Source organism: Eleutherodactylus coqui, chromosome 6 (assembly GCF_035609145.1).
Source record: "Eleutherodactylus coqui strain aEleCoq1 chromosome 6, aEleCoq1.hap1, whole genome shotgun sequence".
Taxonomy (NCBI): domain Eukaryota; kingdom Metazoa; phylum Chordata; class Amphibia; order Anura; family Eleutherodactylidae; genus Eleutherodactylus; species Eleutherodactylus coqui.
In genome coordinates this window covers 43,191,212-43,216,691 of record NC_089842.1, presented here as the reverse complement: position 1 = coordinate 43,216,691, position 25,480 = coordinate 43,191,212, and the positions used below count along the sequence as shown (strand labels likewise).

At 43.4% G+C, this 25,480-nt stretch overlaps 1 protein-coding gene across 2 annotated transcripts in view; it reads right to left on the bottom strand.

Moving 5' to 3' along the window:
• The window catches only part of SLC45A1 (solute carrier family 45 member 1), a 31,117-nt gene extending 8,017 nt beyond the window's left edge, over nucleotides 1–23,100 (bottom strand). The window contains exons 1-7 of one of the 2 annotated variants that reach the window (XM_066572675.1): nucleotides 22,906–23,100; nucleotides 15,161–15,574; nucleotides 12,550–12,642; nucleotides 9,407–9,631; nucleotides 6,865–7,607; nucleotides 4,639–4,792; nucleotides 950–1,126 (exon numbers count right to left, since the gene is read on the bottom strand). In XM_066572675.1, coding sequence (XP_066428772.1) covers nucleotides 950–1,126; nucleotides 4,639–4,792; nucleotides 6,865–7,607; nucleotides 9,407–9,631; nucleotides 12,550–12,642; nucleotides 15,161–15,554 — 1,786 coding nt within the window. In that variant the 5' untranslated portion in view covers nucleotides 15,555–15,574; nucleotides 22,906–23,100. Of the gene's footprint in view, nucleotides 1–949; nucleotides 1,127–4,638; nucleotides 4,793–6,864; nucleotides 7,608–9,406; nucleotides 9,632–12,549; nucleotides 12,643–15,160; nucleotides 15,575–22,905 lie in introns of those variants that run through there. The other variant, XM_066572676.1, reaches the window with a different exon arrangement.
• Between the last annotated feature and the right edge of the window lie 2,380 nt (nucleotides 23,101–25,480).

Genomic DNA, 25,480 nt, shown 5'->3' with positions numbered 1-25,480 from the left:
GGTCTTATCAGGAGTTCTCCACGGGTAGTGCTGATAGCATTGTTTCCCGTCAGAGAACAAAGGAACTGAATGCAGATAAGAGCCCCGGGGCTTTTAACTGCTTTCAGCTAAAGCTTTGATTTGCACGCTAATAAGCTATTAAGTAGCTGAGTAACTATTTAATAGTTTATGCAAAATGATCGCTAAAAGATGTCACTTTTGAGCGATTTTTGAGCAATCATCGCTCCATGTAAATGAGCCTTAAGTTCTACACTCAATCAAGATATGGAGAAGAGTGCGCAGAGTGGAGAGACATTGCTCTGCATCAATGTTTATCAATGCTAGAGCAGGGTTGGGTTGGATTAGAATATTGCTTAAGTTTGCATTTAGTTCGAAGGCCAGGAACCAAAGGTTAGAAGCATATGGACAATCCCACCATAAGGTATCATTTTATGAATCGCACCTCCAAAAACATTTGCAAAGTCAAGGAGCTATTTTGTTGAGAGCGTAAAGTATTAGATACCATCTATATAGTATTTCACAGGAATTTTTTTAAGTGATTGGCACATTTTGAAACAAGTTAATTGAAGAATACGCCTCACTAATCTGATCATCTGAGACCTGAGTTTTTGGATCACTTTCCCATTTTTTTGAGTAAATTTTCCAAGTGGGGGAATTAATATGAGATAGCAAGTGGATAGGCCCTTGTTGGAGCCTTGAAACAATGAGAACCAGGTGTCTAATTTGGAGAGTATATTAATTCTAGTGGGAGGAGGAAATGTTTTTGTAAAGGGGACTGATTTGGAGGTATTTGAGAAAGTCTGATTGGGAAATATTAAACTCAACTTGGAGAAGGCCAAAAAGCTTCATCCTCTCAGAATTGGCCTGCTTTACCATATCTTAATACAGAACCCGCTCCCTCACAAAACATGCACAATAGAAGTGTCTTTGGTTTAGAGGGTTTAGATACCTGAGTAAAGCGCAGCACTGAAGGCGTAGATGCACATGCCCCAGCATCCCATTGTAACACCTGCATTATATTTGTGATATTCTTCAGAATTGTGAGGAGCCTTTGGATCTCCTTGAAAAATCACCTCTCCCATGAAGTCGGTATAAAATAGCAGCATGCCTTCAAAGGACAACCACCCTGCAAAACGAAAGACAGATGTGAGGCTTCTTTTGATCATATCATTATACTGTAAATGGAGAATTACTTGCTCCTGCCGACTTCTAGCTGTAGATTGTGTGAGGTTTCTATGAGTTCTCTCATTTAGGTCACTTTCCCACAAGCGTAGCAAGGGTGTATTTTCCTGCCCGTATTACTGATAAGTGTTCAGGCCCGACCGCGGGTCTACTGACCTGAACTCAGAGCATCATAGGGATCTACAGTATGCCGCTGTGAGTTTGAGTCAGTAGATCTGTAATCAGGCTGGGACACTGATCCATAATACGGTGCAAAAATGCACCGATGTTACGCTTGTGTTAAAGCGGTCTAGGAGTAGATTCATACCGGGGTTGGTCGTAGGGAGGTTTTGGCCATGATTTTGTAATAATCCCTGCAAAATCTACAACATGATCACAATGTGTAACTGCACCCTTATATTGACAAGATTTGAGAGCATCTTGGGAACCCTGCCCTATCATGATTAGTGTCTAGGATTATACCGCTGCAGTCAAAACTATTCAACCTCCATTACAAACTAGGTTAATTGCCAAGTTTACAAACTTTTTAGCTGTTTGAAAAATACAAAAACAAACAAGAAGAATTTAAGTTGCTGAACATGACTAATATAAGAAGTGGTTTCTCCATATCCAACACAAAATGTCACCTTTAGGCAGCCTGTCCACGGGAGTAGCAATATCCCGTGGCAGATCTCTGCCCAGGAGCAGGTGAGAGCTGACAGCTCTCCGCATCAGAGCCTATCTGACAGATAGGCTCACTGCGGAGAATCGCGGCATGCTGCGATTTAGAGAGAATCGCTATGATTCTCTGCTCGTGGATGCCAGCCCTGTGCTTCAGACAGCGTGATTCGCCGGCAATTCATCGCCCGTGGACAGGAGCCCTTAATGACTACTGCAGTTTTAGAATTATTCAACCCCTTCATGACAAGAGTCTTTAGTAATTAGTAGAGAACTCCTCGCTGTTATGACCTGCAGCAAACTTGATGCATAGCCAGACAGCAGCTTCTGACAGCGTTCCTGAGGAATCTTAGATCTTTCCTCATGGGCAATGGCCACCAGGTCACTAATATTCTTGGATTTGGGTGCTGCAACCACTTTCAAATCACACCAAATATTTTCTATGGGGATCAAGTCAGACGACTGTAACACCACTTCGGAATCTTCCAAGACTTCTTCTGATGCCAAGCCTTAGTGCACTTTGAGGTATGATAGGGATAACTGTCCTGTTGGAAGCTCCAATGACACCCAAGCGTCAGCTTCGTTTACAGAAGGCATGACATTTTCTCCAAGCATTTCCTGACACATGATTGAATTCATCTTACCTGCCACAAAGCATGTTTCCAGTGCTAGCGGAAGCAAAGCAGCCCCAGAGCATCACCAAGCCACCGCCATGCTCACTGTAGGCTAAGTGTTCTTTTCAGCTTATGCTTATGGCTGAATTCACATGTAGAGGATTTGGTGCAGATTTTCCATTATCGTTGGTGCAGATTTTGACATGGATCCATGTAAAAATCTGCACCAAAAGGTCTGAATTTTGATGTGGATTTTGGTGCAGATCTGCACCAAAATCTGCAATACGGGAAAATACCTCCAATCTTCTTCCAGACTTATCACAGATTCATAGGCCTGAAAAGTTCTAGTTTAGTTTTTTTTATCACTCCATAGAACAGAACATTCCCAAACTTCTGTGGCTTATTTATGTTTTTGAGCATTTTGGAGCCAGTGTTCCGTAAAAGAGTAACTGCAGTTTCACTTTGGAGCGCTCTTGCTCCATCAGTCATATTTGGCTCCTCCTAGCAGATAAAGACAGCCCCATCTAGCCCCAAGACTATATATACACCTTATAAAGGGCTATATTGGGTTAACTTCAGTTGCTGTGAGGAGCCAAAAATGCCTAATTGAGCACAAGCACTGCAGACTAAAAGTGCAGGTACTCTTTAACTTTGAACTTGCGAACTGCTTTCAACTGTATCTCTAGGAACATTCAGTGCCTTTGCTACCTTTTTGTATATTTTTCAATGTTTGTACACGGCAATGATCTCTTCTCTTAACTTTTTGGATCACTGTCTTGACTTAGCCAATTTCTAACATACAGTTGTGAGGGATAAGGGGACATATGCATTAAGTCCCCTAGACTGGGCAAGATATAGCAGCCTGCTAGTATAAGCAGCAGCTAAATAGTTATAGTTTCATAGTATATGCTTGTATTTGCAAGGTTCCTATTTTTACCCCCATGCTTCGTTCTCAATGGAAAACTCCTAATTTGATTTCTCTGCCCTTCTCCTGAGAGCAGCCTCCCCCCTCCTGTTGATAAGAAGGCGAGCTCCAACCCCCCTTGCATTCTTTATGTATAAGTTTAGTTTTTTGCTAGTTTGTGTTTGTAGTTTCACCTCCATTTCTTAAAAATCAAGTTTCAAAATAGTTACATATCAGTAACCTACACTTTCAGGCGTAAACATATGTTAATCATTAGAGTTTTGACCTATCCTGAATACTCATGACCTTTAAGGGTATGAATCTCTACTTTATGTATATATGCAACCTGAGGCTATGAAAATATAGAGAATCACCTGATACCACAAGACGCTGGTGTCTGTCTTTGTTTCTCTCCGAGCTCATTAAAACCTATTATACTGCCAATTCGGAATCGGACATGAGAGGGTGAAGGATTTATTGGTCCAGCGACGACACAATCAAACGTCACAGTTAATAAAGCCCTTGCCAGTCCAGGGATTTTATGTATTTTATCTGAAGTACACCTGGTACAACTAATAAAGCTCTTGATTAGTTGCATCAGGTGTGCTTGAGACAACATCTGATTTGCATTTGTGCTGTTATGAGGGATTCTATTCAAGGGTTGAATAATTCTGAGACTGCAGTAGTCATTAAAAGTGGCATTTTGTGGTCAATTTGGAGAAATCACTTGTTATATTAGCTGTGTTGAGCTAATTAAATTGTTCTACAACAAAGTTGAATGTATTTATCCTCCATTATTAGGGCTAATATAGCTAATGCGTTTCACGCGGTGGAAATCCGCGGCATTTCACCGCAGCTATTTGGTTCTATTGAACCTAATAGCTCAATGTTAATGCTGCAGAAATCCATCGCAGAATTCCGCAGCGTGAAAAAACGCAGGAATACACACGGTCGGCTTCCATTGTAGTCAATAGAAGCCGGCCATCACGCTGTACTTCTGCTGTAGCACAGTGGAAGTATAGCGTGAATACACGCCCCGCCCACCGCCCCTCCTCGTCATATGACGCTTCCTGCGGGTCATGTGGCACTGGCGGTGCAACATGAGGGAGCTGCACAGCAGATCCGGAGGTGAGTATAAGGTCTTTACATACAGTTCCAATTCACAGAAAGCTATTTTGAAGCACAAAGTATATTGGAAATATATATTACTAAACGTTATTTATATAAAACTGGAAACCTCTTTAAACAAGTCCTGTGGGCTTCCAAGTTGTTAGAATTTACCTAGGAAGTGATTGATGCACAGGTTACGTAGAGCCTTTGGCATGTGGCAGATGGAGGTACACAGGAGTTTCATTGAAAGTGGTCGATGGGAAATCTCATTTGATCCATTAAGTTCGCTTTCATATTTTACTCCATTCAGCAATATATTAGCTACCTGCACCATAAGAACTCCACATCAGCATACAATACAGTGAGAAACACCTAGAAATCAAACCATGTAACATTAAGTCATGCACGAGCCTCAACATAACCTCAAAGTCAGCAAAAATTCAACAGAAGTGTGCCCTTTCAAGGTGTTAGACTATAATATCCCCCAGAACCGTTGGATAAATTGCAAAATGGTCTGATTTGGAAATGGGCATTGAAGAAAACCCAATAATTATGGAGGCCTGAGGTTTTAAAGAGAAGTATAGGCTGGCCATAACCATTACATTTTTGTTGGTGGATCCCACCCGACAATGTAATCTCTATCGTACCAGAATGATATCAGGATAATATTATCACCTGTCTGATTTTTTTGGCAAGAATATAAGTGGAGCCAAATATGTCTGATAGCTGCCAAAAGTCATAGGACAGGAGGTAATATTGAGTAAGCCCCCTCTAGCCTGGCGAAGTGTAGCAACTCGATGTGCCATTGACTCCAAAAGTGGATAGAAAACATCTAGAGAGATGTTGAGCCATGCTGTCTTGATAGTCACACACAGCTCAGTGGTATTTGTAGGTGCAGGATCTTGGGTGTGTAAGGACCTCTTCACCTCATCCATAAATGCTCAATTGGGCTCATGCCTGGCAAATGTGCAAGCCACACCATTCATAGCAACTTTCCAGAATGCTACTTCAACCATTATCCTGCTGAAATATCCTATCAGTTTGGGGGGCATGAAGTCCAGTGAAGAGAGACAAATGGTCACCAAGTAATAAAATGCAGCGGACATTGGTCAGTGATTTGTTTAGACAGAATAGTAGATCCAACCCATTGGCATGAGAGCACACCCCAGAGCAATATGGAACCACCACTAGCCTGCACAGTGCTTTATTGAAAACTAGGGTCCATGGCTTCATGGGGTCTGTGCAATTCACTAATCCTACCATCAGCCCAAAGCAATTGGTACGTGACTCGTGGGACCATGCCACATGTTGCCAGTCCTCTAGACTCCAGTTAGCAACCTTACTAGCCCAGGTGAGGCTCTTTGCCTGTTGTCATGGTGTTGACAGAGGCATGCTAATGGGTCTTATGCTCCTATATACCATGGAAGCATTGCACTGACCTGCGTGATATGGGTGTGAACTCTCCTGCATTGAATGTGGATGTGATATTTGCCAGAGTCTGTTTGAACAGACAAGTATAGTCAGATGCCGCCGGTCGCAATCATTAAGCACCTGTGGGGGGCCACTGTGCTGTCCACTGTGGGTGGTAAGGCCTTCAATGACATTTTTCCGGTACACACATGACACCGGGGAATGATAAATGACTGCCCAAATTCAGAAATGGAAAGTTCTGTCCGCCTGGCACCCACCATCACGCCTTATTCGAACTCTGTTAATTCACATTGTCTTGTCATGAGCATGCTGGCCAGTATTCAACCTCACATCTTATACAGGTGTGTGAGTCCCCAAGCCATCAACGAAGTAATGGCACTTCATAATCAATTTACATACTGCTATCCCATGACTTTTGGCATGTCGGTGTAGTATGCATCTCCAGTCATCAAATGTTTAGTTTGACCAGGTTGTCTGTGAAGGAACATACGGTCAAACCATGCAGATATTTATATAAGACATTTTTCAGACCCTGCATGTGATAGATTTATCAAAGATGACACATGCCATCTCAAATCAATCACAACTAATGTCAATAAATTAGCCGAACTTTAACTTCGACATTGGCTTAAATGATGTCGCGTTTGATAAATTTAGGCCTGTATGTTTTTACCCAAAGGTCCAAATAATTTGATCAATGGCAATAAAGCAAGATAAATACAAAAGCAACAACAAAAACAGGATTTGTACAGGATTGGAAAAACATGGCTCCTCTCTTCAAGAGACAACAACAAACCTGTCCATGAGTTGTGTGTGGTATTGCAGCTCATCTCAATTGAAGTGAATGGGGCTAGGTTGCAATACCACACACAACCTGTGGACAAGTGTGGCTCTGTTCTTGGAAGGAGCTGGATCTTCTACACCCCCTTTAAATAAATGATATAGTAATGATCTTGTCTATTTTACCTGTTGACTGAATGTTACATTTCGCCTCCGACTGCTCTCTGGGCACACCCCTGTCACTATGTCTGGAATAGCTAATGACTGCGGCCTTTTCAGGATTCCCGATGATCTAGGCTTTGATGCATCAAGGGACCCAACTCTCAGACTGTTCCTGTCTGTGCCAGGACTTGTCAAGTTCTCAGCAGATTCCAGGCTTCTGTTTCCACCACAGTAAAGACTTTCAGGTACTCGGGGAAGACTACTGGCTTGTCTTGGTAAACTTCCGGAGGTTGAGGAGAAGCCCTCATGTCCCCCAGTGAAGCAGTCAATGAGAACACTGTCAATGTTGGTGGTGCCGAAAGAGGAAGCAAACTCATTGATCCCGGTTAAGGAATTGTCTCGGCTGATCAGACTCCCATACTTTGGTGTGAGAGGACTGAGGGGTGAGATTGGACTGGTGAAACTGGCATACAAATGGTTGGAGTGGTTGGAATTTTGTGATGGCACGGTTTGATTTTCCTGTTCTTCAAAAAACACAGGGGGTGATGGCGGCAGAGGAAGACTGGGGCTTTTCATCACCTTCTTCTTTTTGTTGAATGACTGAAGAGGTCTTTCAGGAATACTTATTAAGGTCAGAATGGTGGTGATGGCCAGAGTTATGGACGTGAAGGTGTAGATAACTCGTAATTGTCCTCCCATTGCTTTGCCAAACTTTGTCTTGTTCCAGTTAATGCCGCCAACTACATAACCGAAACCACCACCGAGACCTAAAAAATAACGCACAAAAAGATTTACCAGTTAATATAAATCCTCGATTTGCCTTTTTTTTGTCAAGTTTTTAAAGGGATTGGCCATTTCGTAAGGCAATTTTTTTCTGTCCCAAAAGTTTATAAAGTGCAAAATGAAATAACTAATCTTGATTTAAAAAAAATCTCCTGTTTTGCACCTGCAGTTCCCATGCAGACTTGGGGCTAGATCAGATGAGTGGTTTTTTTGAACCCCTACGTGCGCAAAAAAAATGCGCTCCACTGATGTGCAAAATGCATGTGATCGAAGCTCCTGTGTATTTTTTTTACATGTGCCCAAAATAGTGTGTGCAGGCCATCAACAGGCAAAGTTTCAGATGCATGTTCAATGGAGCAGCTGTGCTTGTAGAAGTGCAGCCATTCCATAAAGGTCCCCTCATTACTTAAGGAACTCGCTACGGGCATGAAAGAATCCTCTGCCACAGCTGTGGCAGAGGACTGCGATGCTATCCCGGTGCTGCTGCCTCCCCATTGAAAGCAATTGGATGAAGGCAACCCCAGCAGCGATGATTTTTAGGGGGTGGCTTGAAATATATGTCCTACCCCGAAAATCATCCCTAGCTGTTAAAAAAAAACTTGGCTGAGCGCTGCCTCTGATTGCTCACAGAGCTCAGCCAATCAGGGGCAGCGCTTTCTGGAGGCGGGGATTTTTCAATCCACGTCACCAGAATACAGATGAAGACTGATGGGGAGAAGAGACGGACAGTACTTCTAGGTGAATTATTAATTTTTTTTAACAGCCACTAATGATTATTGGCGTAGGGCTTATATTTCAAGCCACCCCCTGAAAATCATCGCTGCAACTGTTACCTTCATCCCATTGCTTTCAATAGGGCGGCAGCAGCGCCGGCCCCACTGACAGCAATGGGATAGCATTGCGGTCCTCTGTGACAGGGGATTCTTTCATCCCTGCTGCAGATGCCTCATCACTGAACACTGGGAATTAACGGACCCCTCCGGGGGTTCCCTCATCCCCTGTCACTTCTGTTACAGCACACAATGTCCTGACATGCAGCATGGACCTTACCGCCGCGCATTATAGGCACGCATGTCCCATCTTTTGCAGGTGCAAGTATTTTGCGCCTCTAAAAAATGGACATGTGAACACTTCATAGGAAACCAATGGTTCTAATAAATACAATTTTTTGCGCACATAGGTGTGCAAAAAAAAAAAAGCTTGTCTGACCGCAGCCTTACAGTACATGTCTTCAAGAGTGACAGTCTACAAACAAACCCTATGTAGTCTGATCCTGCAATCATACTGTATTTCATCTGTCCACTATGTTTTATTATATTATATTTGTTAGGTTAACACAAGTAGGAGACTGCTGGATTGCAATGTAACTACAGGATAAGACTACACAGATTGTTTGTAGTCTGTTACTATGGAGACACATATATCGATTGACTTGTATTCTCTATAACATGGTTGCAGTTACATGACATCTGCAATTTTACCAAAATTTTTTACAATTTTCTCTTCTCTTGCATTTGCAGCCTAAGGACACTGTGCATAGAGCTTTAGTACAGAGCCATACAGCCTCTGTGCAATGTTGGACAGGTTCCTCTATGGACTCTATGTGCACCTAAATATTCCCCCCCCCCCCCCTACAGAGGAGAAAATGAGTAAAAATGCAGGATACAAGTCATATAATGGCTAGAAATAGTGTTATTTCTTCTGTATTGCATACACATGGCAGCTTATCCTGAAAAGTCACCTGAAAAGTTAGGTACTCTTTAGGCATATTGTTAGTAATTACCTCCTAGTAGAGCATGAATGTTCAGTCCCCGGTCTTGATCTTCTGGGCTGCACACATCCATCATATAGGCATGGCTTGGATTATCTGCCGAATCAGCACTAAAATCCATGAGGACCACACCACATATTGTCAGAATGAGGCCCCATTTATGATCATTGTTGGTATCGGCTACAGACAATCCTATGTCTCTTCCATTGAGTAAAAGTGTTAGGCCAAATAAGGCCCCTATGAAGAAAAAAACATCATGTAATCTGCCAAACCACAGTAGGAAAAATCATTATAATCGTAGTTTAAATATCCAGTTCAGTTAATTCTTCTAGTGAGTGATAACCAGTATGGCTAAACACTCCGAGTAACTGCAAGCACCATCAGCACAATATATCAACATGACTTGTAACAGTGTCTGTCAACAGATCGCAGCCCTTGTGAACTTTCTATTTGCAGGATTCAGGTTACCAGATATTATATGTGTATGCTGAACCCTGCAGTGGTGGAGAACACACCATTCTACCAAAAGTCATTGAGCATCTGAGCAAAAATCAAAAGTAGTATCTTTTTACTTATATTAATACTTAGTAGAGCCTCCTTTGGTCCTAATGACATTGGATACTCTCTGTGGCATACTTTCAACAAACGTCTGATACACTTCAGCTGGCATTTCCCTCCGTTCATCCTGCAAACTTCTAATGAGTTCTCTCAAAGAAGATGCATCAGTACATCTATAGTGGTGCAAGAAGCGTTGTTATTGGCAATGGAAAAAAGTTCTATGAGTGACAAACCACGTTAATCCATCTTCAGATGAGATGGAGGTACCTGGGTGTGGAGGGGGTCTGGGGAACGCCTTTTGCTGCTCCTCCAGATGGGTATGACATTCACCTGATTATGGGTGTGTTTTATAAGATGTACTGTGATTGGTGGGAACTTGTATATATTGTGTATGATCTGTGAGTTTTAATCAGCTTGACAAAGGCCACCAAGGTGGCCGAAATGCTGCTTGTCTATGTGGAGCTAATCAAAATTCTTATTGGTGATGTAAAGAATTTTCTGCGCTTATTTGCTGCTCAGCCCATGTTTCTGATTAGGGAATGCCTTTTGTCTTGTGCCAACAGGTAATTACAGCGGAGGTTCTGTTAGGTGATGTTTTACGTGGCATGGCCCTGGTCCAATGGTTTTATTGACAAGAACCATGAACATGGAGGTGTACCTTGTCATTCTAGACAATAATGTACTGCCGACAATATGGTTATACTCTGGTAATAGTCAGCAATACTACCAACAAGGCAACGTGCCTTGTCACAAATCCAATTTTACCTTGGTTTGAGGATATGGAAGTTCCACGATTGGACCGGCTGCACAGAGTCCCGACCTGAACCCTACTGAACATCTTTGGGACAAACTCGAACGTCAGGTCAGGGAATATAGAAAATGTCCATCTTCTTTGAGAGAAATCGTCAGACGTTTGCAGGGTGAATGGAGGGAAATACCAGCTGAAGTGTATCAAACATTAGTAGAAAATATGCTACAAAGGAGGCCCCACTAAATACTAAAGAGAACCTGTCACCTCCTTACAGCACCATAAACTAAGTAATGCGTTGTTATGGGAGGTGACTGCGAGTCGGGTGAGGTATTTTTTATATATACATTATATGATACATTAAATTGTACCATTGAAAAATACATCTCATCCCGCAAAAAAACAAGCCCTCAGGCATCTACATCGATGGATAAATAAGTGTAGTTGGCTTATTGAGTATATAAAGGTATTTTCATCCTTAGTCTTAATCAGTCTATTTATGTTGATAATCACCATCTTCCACAATACCATTTTGTCTTCTGCAGTCTTTTATGCTCCCTGTTGCAACAACTTGGTAAAAAAAAAGTAGTTTTATATTTATATGCTGCAAATATCATGTGGTTTTTGCAATATTAATTCAGGATGACATCACAGCACCACATGCTCAGTTTATTTCAGAGCTGGACGTTGATGAAGACACTTCTCTGTTGGTGTGTGGGGTGATTGATGTGTATCCTAGCTGCCCCATCAGATTTAGCTTGTACACATTTATTCTAGCTCCTCCTCACAGAGGACACCAGTTATGCTATCAGTCTGAAGGTGTTTCTGGTCAAGTCAGTGGCTTTTGATATAGTCCTGTGTCTGGCTTTAGATAAGTCTGTTTGTTTATCAACTTTATATGGAGTGTTATTACATCTTATCACTTGAACTTTGGGGGTTTGTGTATTCGTGTAACATTTAACTTTTTATAACATCTATTGTAGCCACATTCCCTGTTTCCAAGTAGGGAAAGTCAGGGTCACTCCAGGTTCCTGACATGGGGTTGCCTTTATCAGGGCGAGCGCTTCAGCTTTTAGGTAGGGTCTCCTCGGACTAGTATGGTAGGAACAGCTTCCCCACTTTTCAGTTTCCCTATATATATTTTTTGTTATCTGCATTTATACCTTGCATGTATATTCATCCTTTAAGGGTATAACATTATGTCCGATCCAGATGCGGTACTTTGCATCTGCCTGAATGTACCAGATTCAGAACAAACATTCACATAGATAGATAGATATGAGATAGATAGATAGATATGAGATAGATAGATATGAGATAGATAGATAGATATGAGATAGATAGATAGATAGATATGAGATTGATAGATAGATATGGGATAGATAGATAGATAGATATGGGATAGATAGATAGATAGATAGATATGTAGAGATGAGCGAACGTACTCGGATAAGCACTACTCGTCCGAGTAATGTGCTTTATCCGAGTACCTCTCTGCTCGTCCTGAAAGATTCGGGACGCGCTGCGGAGCGGGGAGCTGCAGGGGAGAGCGGGGAGGAACGGAGGGGAGATCTTTCTCTCCTTCTCTCCCGCCCGCTCTGCCCCGCTCCCCGCTGCGACTCACCTGTCAGCAGCGGAGCGCCCCGAATCTTTCAGGACGAGCGGAGAGATACTCGGATAAAGCACATTACTCGGACGAGTAGTGCTTATCCGAGTACGTTCGCTCATCTCTATAGATATGGGATAGATAGATATGAGATTGATAGATAGATAGATAGATATGGGATAGATAGATATGAGATTGATAGATAGATAGCATTTGTAGGTAGTAGGTAACCTGAACACCTACCTATTGCAAGGACAAGTATGAATGGCCGCCTCCTGCCAAATCTGGAAGTGCATGTGTCGCTCCACGCCCCCAGTAATGGCTGGAGCAGAAATCCTTAAGAAGAAGAAAAAACAGCATTAATATATGAATGCATGCTATGTATGATGGCCTGTGTAATATGCTTCACTTGAACTATTATTATTGTCAAGCACCAATGTATCTTTTCTTCCCTATTAGGCTGCTTCAACAAGAGGATCCACTACCTGTGGCGGCTCATGTAATATATGCTGCTGTGGGTTTACATATACTGTTTTAGAAAGCCATCCCAAAAGGAAACATACCCAATATTACCCATCAAAGCTAAATAAAAACCCATAATGCAACCATTATGCTCGTATATACTCTCCATGGAAGGCACTTTGTGTTTTCATTTGCTTGATGAAACGCCAAGATTATTGTATAAAATATGTTCAACTCTTATACTTTATACAGGCGGCAGCGAGTGGCCGAGCTGCTCAACTGCTACTCAGATTGCACAACATATGGATGCTTCGTCTGTGTGATGTGTGTGACACCACACATTTCATGTCCCATTCTTGAACGAAAATAGGAGGACATGCAGTGATTTTTCAATCTCGGAACTTTGGTGCAAATGAACCTATTTCGATGAATGGGTTCAATTTGCACATGACTTCTGTCCTTGTTGGACAGAATTTGCGTGAGAACATCGGCCGTGTGAATATGGCCTAAGACACATAAAGGGATAAACACTAGAGATGAGCGAGTATACTCGCTAAGGCACATTACCCGAGCGAGTAGTGCCTTAGCTGAGTATCTCCTCGCTTGTCTCTAAAAATTTGGGGCCTGGCGGTCGGCGGGGAGAGCGGGGAGGAACAGAGGGGAGATCTCTCTCTCCCTCTCTCCCCCCCGCTCCCCGCCGCAACTCACCTGTCACCCGCGCCGGCCCCCGAATCTTTAGAGACGAGCGGGGAGATACTCGGCTAAGGCACTACTCGCTCGAGTGATGTGCCTTGGCGAGTATACTCGCTCATCTCTAATAAACACACACAAGTTGGAAAAAGTCTACTGCCTGATTTTGCCTATTAGGGTTTGTTCAAGCAACATATGTTCTGCATTGGAAAATCTGATATGAATTTCAATTGAAAACGGAGGCAGAAATCCACACTTTTAACATGGAATTCTCTCACGGATTTGCATTTTTGTTGCAACTCAAACACGGATTTTAGCCTTGTCCCATGGGCCTAATGCACGTGTGGTAACCCCAGTATGGAATCCATCTCAAGAAGTGACATGGGATACTTTATACTGTGGATTTCACCACGGGATGCAGAGTCTGTGTAGAATCTGTGCAGATTCCGGGGCTAAATCCATCGTGCGAATAGAGTCTTAGACACACAAATAGTGCTGAGTGAACCGAACCAGTAGAACCCCGCTTCAGGTAGAACTTTGCTGAAAGTTCCACACGAACCAAAACTGAGCTTTCAGCAAAGTTCTACCCAAAACGGGGTTCTTCTGGTTTAGTTCACTCAGCACTAGTGTATAACACCGTCTAATGCCACATTCATATGAGCGTATTTGTGCGCAAAATTTGCGCTCGCAATGTGTTGAATGATTTCAATGTGTTTTTGTTCGCATTTCCCAATTTTGAAATTTATACAAAATACACTGAATAGTCACTTTATAATAGACCCCCATCTGATTTGGTCCTCCTTTGACTTTCAGAACTGCAGTAATTTATCATGGTGTAGATTCCACTAGGTGTTGCACTCATTCTGCAGCAATATTGAGCCTTGTGGACAGTAAGCTTCCTGTAATTGTTAAACCATCTCCCCACGCTCAATGGCATTGCGGCCTTGGTGTATATGCGCCGACCCGGGCCGTCTGAACTTTAGATTTGTGCGCCCGTTCACATGTTTTTACGGTGCCGGCAGGCGCACGTAAAAACGCCTACGGCCATGTGAAGGAGCCCTCAAACTATTGCATAAAGCATTTCCTGAATCCTAATAACTTAATTAGTAAAATCAAATTCTAATATTCTTGGTGCACCATTTAGATTTGGTGCGGTGATGAGAGGAAGCAGCTAGAGACAGAGAATGCAACCGGTTGGCAAGTGAGCGCCAAATTTAAAATGTAAGTACATTCAATTTTTTTCTCATGAAGAAATTGTTGGGGTTGCTTGGTTTTTAGCTCACCTTAAAAACAAGCAAATATTGGCCCCTATAAACAGGCAGTCATTCATTTATGAACAACTGCCTGTTTATGCTGAATGGAGGCGGCCTACCGGAAGAGATCTCCATTCAGTGAACGATCGTCGCTCCTATTTGAAAGCATGGGAGTTTTAATCATTGGCTAGGCTGTTGAGCACTGAAGTGCCTATCAGTCATCCTGTGTAAAAGTACCCCGACACAGATAGTGTTATATAAAATTTTCATGTACCTTTTGCATAATTTTGGGCAGAGGCTATAATGGCTTTAATAAAATCTACTGGGAAATATGGACTTCATGACTCATACTCCTCTCTGCATTTCATGTGAGTAAATATAGACCATAAGATGATGGGTGCTAAGCAGTTGCTCCAAATTCTACCAAAACATCATATAAAAACCATTACCCAAGATGGGGCTGATAAACCACACCATACTATAGAACTCATCTGGAAGACCCATCTGAAGCAGAACCGGTGTGACATATGCTGTTTCCATTGCATAACAGAACTCGATTCCGAACAATATGCACCCATTAAATAACAGTTCCATAAAGGATCTCCGAGGATGAAGGTCCACAAAATCAATCAAATCAAGTGGACATGGGGTGTTGGGGGGAGGAGGAGGTGAAGGCCGGACTAGTTTTCTTCTCTTTGGATGCCTTTTGAAATTGTTGGCTCGATGGCTGATATGACCCGTTACAGATGAAGTGTAGCCACACACCTGCGACCTCCAGAATTCTTGGGCAACCATGTTTGGAAGCATAGGGTCAGCTGGCAGCGACGTTATGGATGAAGACATGTTGAACTGATCTGTTATTTCTGCAAAAGAAACATTTGGTTATGGAATATACCATAATGTACAGTATTCGGAAGAGGTGCTTGGAAAAACGTGTTTCTGTTAAGGGTATGAGATTGGACATGTGGGTTTCACAGGTATTTTGCCCATTAGATAAAGACACACAAAGCCTGGTTACTGACAAACCTGTTCATCTCAAGAAAAATTTGTTAGTGTTAACCATGCCTTGATGCAAACAACTTCCAGAAGATGTGTTATAGACACTTGTGAAGCTGGAAAAGTCTACAAAAGCATTCCTAAATATCTGCGTGTATATCAATCTATGGTTTGACAAATTATCTACACATGAAGAAAACTCCTAACTGCATCCCATTAAGATCACTCCGAAAACACAAAAGACCTACAGAAGACTCTACAAACTCTCAAAACCTCGCTCTGTACATATGTCCACCATCATAAAACACAGAATAAGAATGGGGTTCACAGAAAGACACCATGGAGGAAGTCACTGCTCTCTGAAAAAGTACAAAAAAACATTGTGGCCCATCTCAAGTTTGTCTGAAACCACCTAGATGTTTCAAATACTTGTAGGAGAATGTTTTATGCACAGATGAGACAAAAGTGGAACTTTTTAGCACAGCACCGCCAAAACCTCATTCCAACTGTGAAGCATAGTGGAGAGAGCATCATGCTTTAGGGCTTGGATGCCTTGTGATCACTGAGGGAACAATGAATTCTAAGCTGAATCAAAACATTTTACAGGAGAATGTAAGGGCAACAGTCTGTAATCTCAAGCAGATTTATGTTTTGAAATAACCTATTCAGAGTCCCGACCTTAACCATATTGAGATGCTTGGCATAAGCTGAATAGGGTTGTACATGCAAGACATCGCAGAAATATTGATGAACTCATTGCAGAGACGAATAGTTTAAATTTTCCCCAACATTGGGCAAATCTTATTTGCACTTACAAGAAAAAATTGGTTGAGGTGATTGTTGCTAAAAGGGGACCCTCAGGTTACTAAATTCAAGGGTTCACTTACTTCTTATCCCTGCACTGCGGATTATATTCAATGTGCTCAAGGAAAGACAGGAGCCAATGACGTCCCAGCAAGTCCGAAGACGCTGCAGGCCATGGTAGACTGTTCAGTCCACGCAAACTACTCACAGTTGCACGAGCAACAAGTGGCCTGACGTTGAAAAACAACTCCTGGGAAATTTTGGAGAAGTGACCATACTACTGCTTTCACAACCAAATCAATACAACGTTGAGCTGTTAGTGTACCTGCAATGAAGACTAGAGAAGTCTGGCTAACGTACATTATGCCACCACTCACCATAATCTCAGGAGCAGGACCAGTGTGATGTTCACGCATTAAGACCTCTTCATGGTGTTGCCCACAAGGCCTCCAGACTAATCTCTGGCTATCCAAGACAAAAGCAGGACTCCTTGCTGAAGAGGATAGACCTCCATTCCAGCCTCAATTGCCGTTTTGCTCTGCACCATGATAGGTTTTAAGAGAGGTGGCATGAGGTCAATGGAAGTGGCCTTCCGGAGTGATAAACCAAGGTCTCTGAGTTCAAGGATTCTGTCCTTCTCAGTTTGCAACTGGCAATTACTGGCACCTCAACAAACAAGAAGCATTGTGCAGCATCCGAGGAGCTGGCCCACAACTGAGGAGATAGCAGGGTAGATTGGGGCCTTGTCATGGGACTCTACCATCTCCTCCCCTGGGGGTAACACGGGATCCATTCAAGTTATTGCTGGGGGAGTTTCATGTGAAAAAACCTAGTTTGACAACACCGTTCCATCCTCTGCGCGAACCCAGAAGTTAGGAAATAAATAGTCCACACGCAGGGATAACTCTCTTGAGTAAAACTGAGAATGGTCGGTAAAGCTCATTTACTCAAACTATCAGTCCAAAACTTTATATAAGCCAGCCGCACAACAGTGCAGACACAATAGTAGAGTGACAGGGAGGATTCATACGATAACAGACGAATACACAGTCCCAGTTATCTGTGGGGTTCTGCTCCTGGCCACTCTCTTTCTCTCTCCAGTTCTCTATCGGTCAACACTCACGTTTGGAAGTAGCACTCAGCGCTGCCTGGCAGTTCCTCTCACTCTCTCAGTCCTCCATATTAACAGCAGGGAGGCCTGGGTGGATTGGGCCCAGGGCACGCATCAGGCCATCATTCAGCCTCTTCCATTCTGGGGCTCCTCGTAGGATGAGGCACTGTCTTTCCTACTCACTAAAGAGCTTACTCTTCCACAGACTGCAACTCATACTCTTGCAGTCTTGTCTTGGCAAGAAGATGCTTGGCAAAATTCTCTCTTAGACTGACTCTGGCTAACTCTCCTAACTTAGCATCCTTACATACACATATATAAAACATGATCATGTGACATACAACATGATACATTTTCAGACATAACGCAGACGTGAACCCATTCAGTGCTGTAGAGGTGCAATACACATCTAATGCACACACATTGAAGACACTAACAATGCAATTGCACGGGACAAACACATTTATAATTATGGAGGGGCCCCGTTAACTCTGGGCCACTACAATTGCACAACCATACAACAGGACTTTCTCCGATTTTTGAGGTTTTGATCTGGGTTTTATACAACTGAAGCCTCTCACACATGCTCTCACAGATTAGAGCTGGGTACTTGAAAATGTGAACATTTGCATATGTGAGCGACACCTTCTACTTCTTCGTTTTGCATAACCTTATGACTTGTCCTTCTTGGTGTTGCAATTTCAATGTTGAGGAGTGTATTTACGCAAATTTTGCTGAAAGCTCAGTGACCAGTTCATTAATTGTGTACAACCGCTTTAAATGGGTTTTGGCCCTTGTAGCTGTTTTGCTGCTGGAAACAGACAGCTCCATACATTGTGCAATGCCCCAGCTGGAACTGCAGGTGGAGTCCTATTTAAATGAATGGGTCTCAGCCTGCAGTACCAACCAGGGCCACTGCACAGTGTACAGAGCTGTCCGCTTCCTGCAGCAATACAGCTAGAAGCAGGATAACCCCTTTGACCAGACCTGGGCAAAGCACGGCCCGCGGGCCACATCCGGCCCGCTGAATAGCTCGGACCGGCCCGCAAAGAGTCCGGTGTCAGCAACGGGAAGCAGCTAATTCTCGGTATGTAGCCCCGCCCCCGGCCCACCTCTCCCCATTGCAAATAGTGCAGGGGGGCGGAGAGGAGGCAGAGAGGGGGCGGGAGCTCAGTTCCTGCTCCTGGGCTCTTCCAGTCTCCCCCCCCTGCACATGAGGACAACGTATATCGGCTCGGCATGAAAACCGAGCCGATATACGTTCGTCTGAATGCAGCCTCAAAGGGGTCTTTCAGGGAAATACTATTAACCCCTTAACGACCAATGACGTACCTGGTACGTCATGGAGCGTCGGGGTATGTATGAAGAGAGGTTGCGATGCAACCTCTCTTCATACAGTGCGGGCATCAGCTGTTTATAACAGCTGACACCCGCGGGCAATAGCCGCTAGCGGCCGCGCGGCCGATCGCGGCTATTAACCATTTAAATGCCGCTGTCAATTCTGACAGCGGCATTTAAATCCCCCAAACGATGTTCGGGGGTCCCGCACGGCCCCCCCGCGGTGAGATCGGGAGAGCCGTGCATGTGTCATGGCAGCCGAGGGCCTAATGAAAGGCCCCAGGGCTGCCTTAGCAGACTGCCTATCAAGCCGTCCCCGTGGGGTGGCTTCATAGGCTGCCTGTCAAAAAGCAATATGACGTAATGCTATAGCATTACGTCATACTGCAGGAGCGATCAAAGCATCGCATCTTAAAGTCCCCCAGGGGGACTTCAAAGTAAAGTAAAAAAAAAAATCAATAAAGTTTTTTTTTAATTGAAAAAAAAAAAAAAGTTGTAAAAGTTTAAATCACCCCCCTTTTGCCATATCTATTATTAAAAAATCTAAATAATAAATTAAAAATATGTATTTGGTATCACCGCGTCCGTAAAAGTCCGAACTATCAAAGTACCACATAATTTTTCCCGCACGGTGAACGTCGTTCGAAAAAAGAAATGAAGAACGCCAGAAATGCATTTTTTTAGTTACCCTGTCTCCCAGAAAAAACGCAATAAAAAGCGATCAAAAAGTCGTATGTATTCCAAAACGGTACTATCAGAAACTACAGGACATCCCGCAAAAAATGAAACCTTGCTCAACTACGTCGACGGAAAAATAAAAAAGTTATTGCGCGCACAAAATGACCGCAGAAAATAATTGAAAAACATTTTATGTCTTTAAAAAAAAAAAAGAGGAGTATAGTAAAAAAAAACCTATACAAGTTTGGCATCGTAGTAATCGGACCGACCCATAGAATAAAGTTATCATGTCGTTTCTGTTGCCATTTGTGCGCCGTAGAAGCAAGACGCACTAAAAGATGGCAAAATGTCGTTTTTTTTTCATTTTACTCCACTTAGAATTTTTTAAAAGTTTTTCAGTACATTATATGGTACTTTAAATAGCACCATTGAAAAATACAACTCGTCCCGCAAAAAACAAGCCCTCATACAGCGACGTGGATGGATAAATAAAGGAGTTATGATTTTTTTAAAGGGCGGAGGAAAAAACGAAAATTGAAAAAGAAAAATGCCCGCGTCATTAAGGGGTTAATGACCTATCATCAGGATAGGTCATCAATAGTTGATCCCCCAGGGTCTGTCGTTCAGGAGCCCGACCAATCAGCTATTTGAACAAATATAGATGCGTGGATGATTGACATATACAGATGACACCACACGTATGCCTCTACTAGAGATCTCACAGAACCTGATTGTTGGCTGCAGGAGATCGGAGATCCTGATAGAGGGTTTTTTGATAGGCGTGCATAGCAATGTGCATGGAGCCTTCGTATGTTGGTCTGGCCCTCTAAAACCATTCCAATTTCTCATGTGGCCCCATGGGAAAATTAATTGCCCACCCCTGCCTTTGACCCCTTATTGCAGGATCCATAAAAGTGGGATCTATCAAAATAACACATTATTTATTATGAACAGTGAACGTCATTGGAAAAAGTAAATGCACAACGCCAAAACTGCGCTTTTTTTGGTCACCCTGTCCCCCCCAAAAAATGTAACAAAAAGCGATCAAAGTCGTATGTACTTCAAAATAATAGCAATAAAAACTACAGGATGTCTCGCAGAAAATTAGATTTCACATAGCACCATCAATGGATAGATAGAAATATTACGGTGGTCAGAAAACGGTGACAAAAAATATAAAAAAAAAAAAACTTTTTAAAAGTAGTATAGCAAAAAAAAAGAAAAAACAATTACATTTAGTATCGTTGTGGTCGTACTGACCCACAGAATATTATAATTGATTACATAAGTTCAACTTATTATATAACTTTTGCCTCAGTGGATATAAAGGGTTTTCTGAGTTATTGTGCTTATAACTTTGGGCTCCTTGTCTGTGATAATTTAGTGAATCCTGCACTGAGCAGGGGGTTGGACCCGATGACCCTGAAGGTCCCCTCCAACTCTACCATTCTATGATTCCCCCCAAAATATTGCAGCGCCAGACTGCCATTTTAACGGTCTGGGCCGCGGCATCTGACAGGTGATATCAGAAGGCCCAGTGACATCCCATAAACCTGTCACATGGGCTTCTAATGTTGATTCCCCAAGGCAGGATTGCGAGACGTCGCTGATGATGTCCCTGTTGGCCTCATATTTGCTGCAGTGGTCACTTGGGAAAGCAACCCACGTGACTGCGGCTGCCGATGTAAACAGAGCACCAGAGCAATGACTAGTAGCGGTGAGTAGTTTTTATTTTACCGCACACCTTCTCCCCCCACTGCCATCAATGATTGATAAGTCAGGAAACTCCTTTAAAGGGTCTAAGCTACACATTCAGCCATAGTGCTACCATGGAAAATATACTTTCCAGTGCAATATAGATAGCTAGTAAGATCCTCCAGGATGTATATAGAGTCCCCCTCGGTCACCAGGAAGCATGGGCTGATACTGCAGGCACGTTAACTTACACGTCTTGGTGCTCGTCAGTTTTTGGTTGCCCCATACCAGAGGCGTAACTTGAAGCTCCTGCGCCCCAATGCAATATCTGTAACAGGGTCCCCAAATGTAATGCTTTATTCATCGTACTGGGCTCCCTATATGGAGTGGAGAGGCCTTATGGGACCGCTGAGGCTCCTGCGCGCGTGTACAACCACTTCCCCTATAGTTACGCCAGTGCCCTTAAAGTACCAGTCAACCAATACCTTAAAATAACAACTGCCCTTATATTATCCATCCAAATCCACCATAAGCTCTATGGCCAATAGCAAACTCTGGTTCATGCCTCCTCTGTTGTGAAATGGTATAGATGTCTATTTCTCTGCTGGTGACACATTTGCAGGAAGTTCAGTGATGATACTGCAAATGGAAGCCGAATTCGATACATTGTATCTGATGTGGGATCACAAGCTGAGTCAGCGCAGAGCCAGGAGGGCTCCGCCAAGCTCTTAGCCGTAGTATGGGAACATAGGCCTTGCTGGTCTATGAGGCATAAGGAAAGCTGTCAGGCCTGTAATCATGCCTATTAGTTCATGTCAATGAAGCATTTGGTATATTTATCATTTTAGGCCATGCTTGAATTGGTGCAGGATGCAGGCACCATTGGAATCAAACGGGATGCCTTAGTATAAGTTATAGCTACCCTACCCAAAATACAACATTCTGCACGTTCTAAAAATGTCCGTACTTTTGATATGTCACAAGCATTATAAATGGAACAAGAAATCCTAATAAGATCATGTAATAATGTGTTATTATCAAACACTAACTTTAAAAAGCCAAATAAACAATAGAAATAGCAGCAAAGACTGCAAGTAGGCATCAGACACAATGACACAAGAGACCTCGGAGCTTGGGGACCCAGGCAAATATATTATTAACTTAAAAGCACTGCGGGCAAGAAGACAACAATGGCAACATAAGCGCGGGCAGTGAAATGTATGCAGGTAATGCGATATACCGTATATCATGAATTGGCAGATAGAGGGCACGTGATCAACAATATAAGGATTGGAGTAAAATCAGCGTCCGGCAGGACTGACAAGCAAGTCTATCCTACTCTACTGCCACAAATCACATGTGTCACTGTCTATCCATACAATGCTATTAGCTGAGATCTCCTGATAGCCGAGAAAAGGCACATATGGTGATGCAGCAAAAAGGAATTTACTATCAAAATAAGGACAAAAAGCCATATTGCAAAAACCACATGCAAAATAAATATACCAATGAATAATACAATATGCAATGGAAAGGTTCCCAGAAATGCAGGATATTCACGCCGATTGTTACCTGTGATATTAAGGACATTCTTCTCAGAGGCTGGATTGCAGCATGGATAATGGACAGGGCTACCCAGGCTGAGTCTGCAGCATCCTCCCTCCCTACACCCAAGGATTCTTCCTTCTGGCTGTGTGGAGGTGGGGGAGGTGTGTGCGTTCTGACATCACTACCCTGGTCCCCTCTCTCCTGTCTGATGCCTGTCTCTTGGTGTCTTCTATTGTTCCGCACTGATGCAGAAGACAGCGGACCACAGTACTAAATAGCACAGCACATTATAGCGGGGGCATCACAGGCTCTGCTAATGTGCTAGAATAGTGCAAGTGAAGGGAGAAGACAGAAACATATATTGATTCACTCTGCATTGTAAGCAGGCGGATAAAGAAAATGCTGCAGTCATTACAATGCTGACAACCCAATTGCTGCCAACCACTGAACATAAGATAGAGAGATAGATCAGAGCAGGGACCTAGGCAGATTGCAATAATTGCATCCTGCCTGCCGAGCCTTAGAATCAATTAAACAGCAGCTTACTCATTAATGAAAAAGATTTCAGCACATTTTAAAAGGAACAGATACGGGCAGAATAAATATTCAAATTGGTAACTCACTTTACTTTTTCTTTTCCATTCAGTCCAGACCATCCTGGCAGTTTCTCCCTAAGACAGCAGAGTTCGCTGCCAAGATATCCTTGGCTAGGAGTACAGCTATAGTGAGTGCGGAAGTAGTAGTTGCACCTGGGCTCTGGAGCCTAATGGGGCTCAAAGGCCTCTCTACCACAAAAGAAGACACCAGTATTATAAATGGCACAAGGTTTCTGAAGGCCCTGTTGCAGATTTTGCATTGATCCCAAGATCAGACTCCATAATTAATCTAATCCCCAGATTAGATCCCATAATTAATATAGACCCCAGTCCTCTGATTTCAGACCAGACCATAAAAAAGTACTCACCTTTCCTCACTCCTTCTGTATGGGGGCTGCTCCTACTGCTCTGTGTATGCTTTGTGTGCCACCACTGACACTGCTCCAGTCCTCTGGGTCCTCCTCTGCTGCAGGCGCTGTGCCACGTTCTGACGCACATTATGTGTTGACTTGGCGGCATCAGAACTCAGTGCAGACCTAGTGCCCAAAGCAGAAGAGAACCAATTAGAAGCAAACAGTGATGAGCAGTGCAAAAAATGCTCACCTCTCCCTGGGACTATGGCAATAGTGAGTGCTTCCATCACTGATAGAAGCACTTATTGTATAGAAAGTTAAGGGTTACAAAAAAAATTACCAACAGAATTGTGCCCTCTCTGACCTGTGGCCAGGTGGTGCACTCGGTTGTTACCCTCGTCCCGGCCCTGAGATGGATCAATCAATAAGGGGATAGATTGATAATGTTGTTCACATTTGCTATAGGGCCAATTAGGAATCCACTTTACAAATACATTATATTCCTTTTCTTGTAATTTTCTTGTCATATTCCAGCCTATATCGTACTTCAGAGCTGCATTCACAAATCTGCAAACTGTTATTGAAAACAGTTGAGCAGTTTATTGTAAGACACAACCCTTAACTGAGCTCCTGTAAAGCAGTGGATATGTTTTCTCACATGAGAATACTATATAGTGACGTGTAGAAATAACACTACTAGAGATGAGCAAGCACCAAAATGCTCGGGTGCTCGTTAGTCGAGTCGAACTTTCCGCGATGCTTGAGAGTTCGTTTCAAGTAACGAACCCCATTGAAGTCAATGGGAGACTCGAGCATTTTTGTATATGACCGATGCTCGCTTAGGTTTTCACTTGTGAAAATCTGGAATACCTACGAAAGTGATGGAAACGCCACAGAAACGGATAGGGCAGGCGAGGGGCAACATGCAGGGCTGCATCTCAGGCTCCCAGGTCCCTCTATTAAGCCACAATAGCTGCAAGAGTGCCCCCCCCCTAACAATTTTTACTTCGGACAAACCCTCATTAGCAAGGCACACCTTAGCTAAGCACCACACTACCTGCAACCAAGCACAATCACTGCCTGCGGGTCACACCGCTGCCTCTTCTCCAGGGTTCCATGCTGCCCAACCCACCGCACGACCCTGCGTCTACAGCGCACACAAAAGTGTCCCTACGCAGCCTTCAGCTGCCCTCATGCCAAACGCTGGCCTCATAGCCACACCACCCTCATGTCTATTTATAAGTGCGTCTGAGATGAGGAGGAACCGGGAGGGGGGGGGGGGGCAATAGCCCACAATGCTGTTGAGAATCGATGAGAAATTGACGTTCGATCTTCATTCCAATCCTGTGCCACCTCCATCAGGAGCTGCAAACGTGGTCATAAAGGAGAGTCCGCTGCCAGCCCAGCACTTCTACACATCTCCACAATGCAGCAATACTAGGCGTGGGAAGTATGTGAGCGGGCCCTGGGTCTGCCTCTGTCCCAGCAAACACCTTGTATGGCCCAAGGTGCTGCGAGTGACATAGCAATGGGGACTCCATGTGTCCACACACTACTCATTGTGTTTGGGTGTCGGATACCTCATCGACAACGCAAGGGGTAAACCATCTGCACTCTGCACCCTACCCAAGTCTGTCAGTGTTTTGGGGA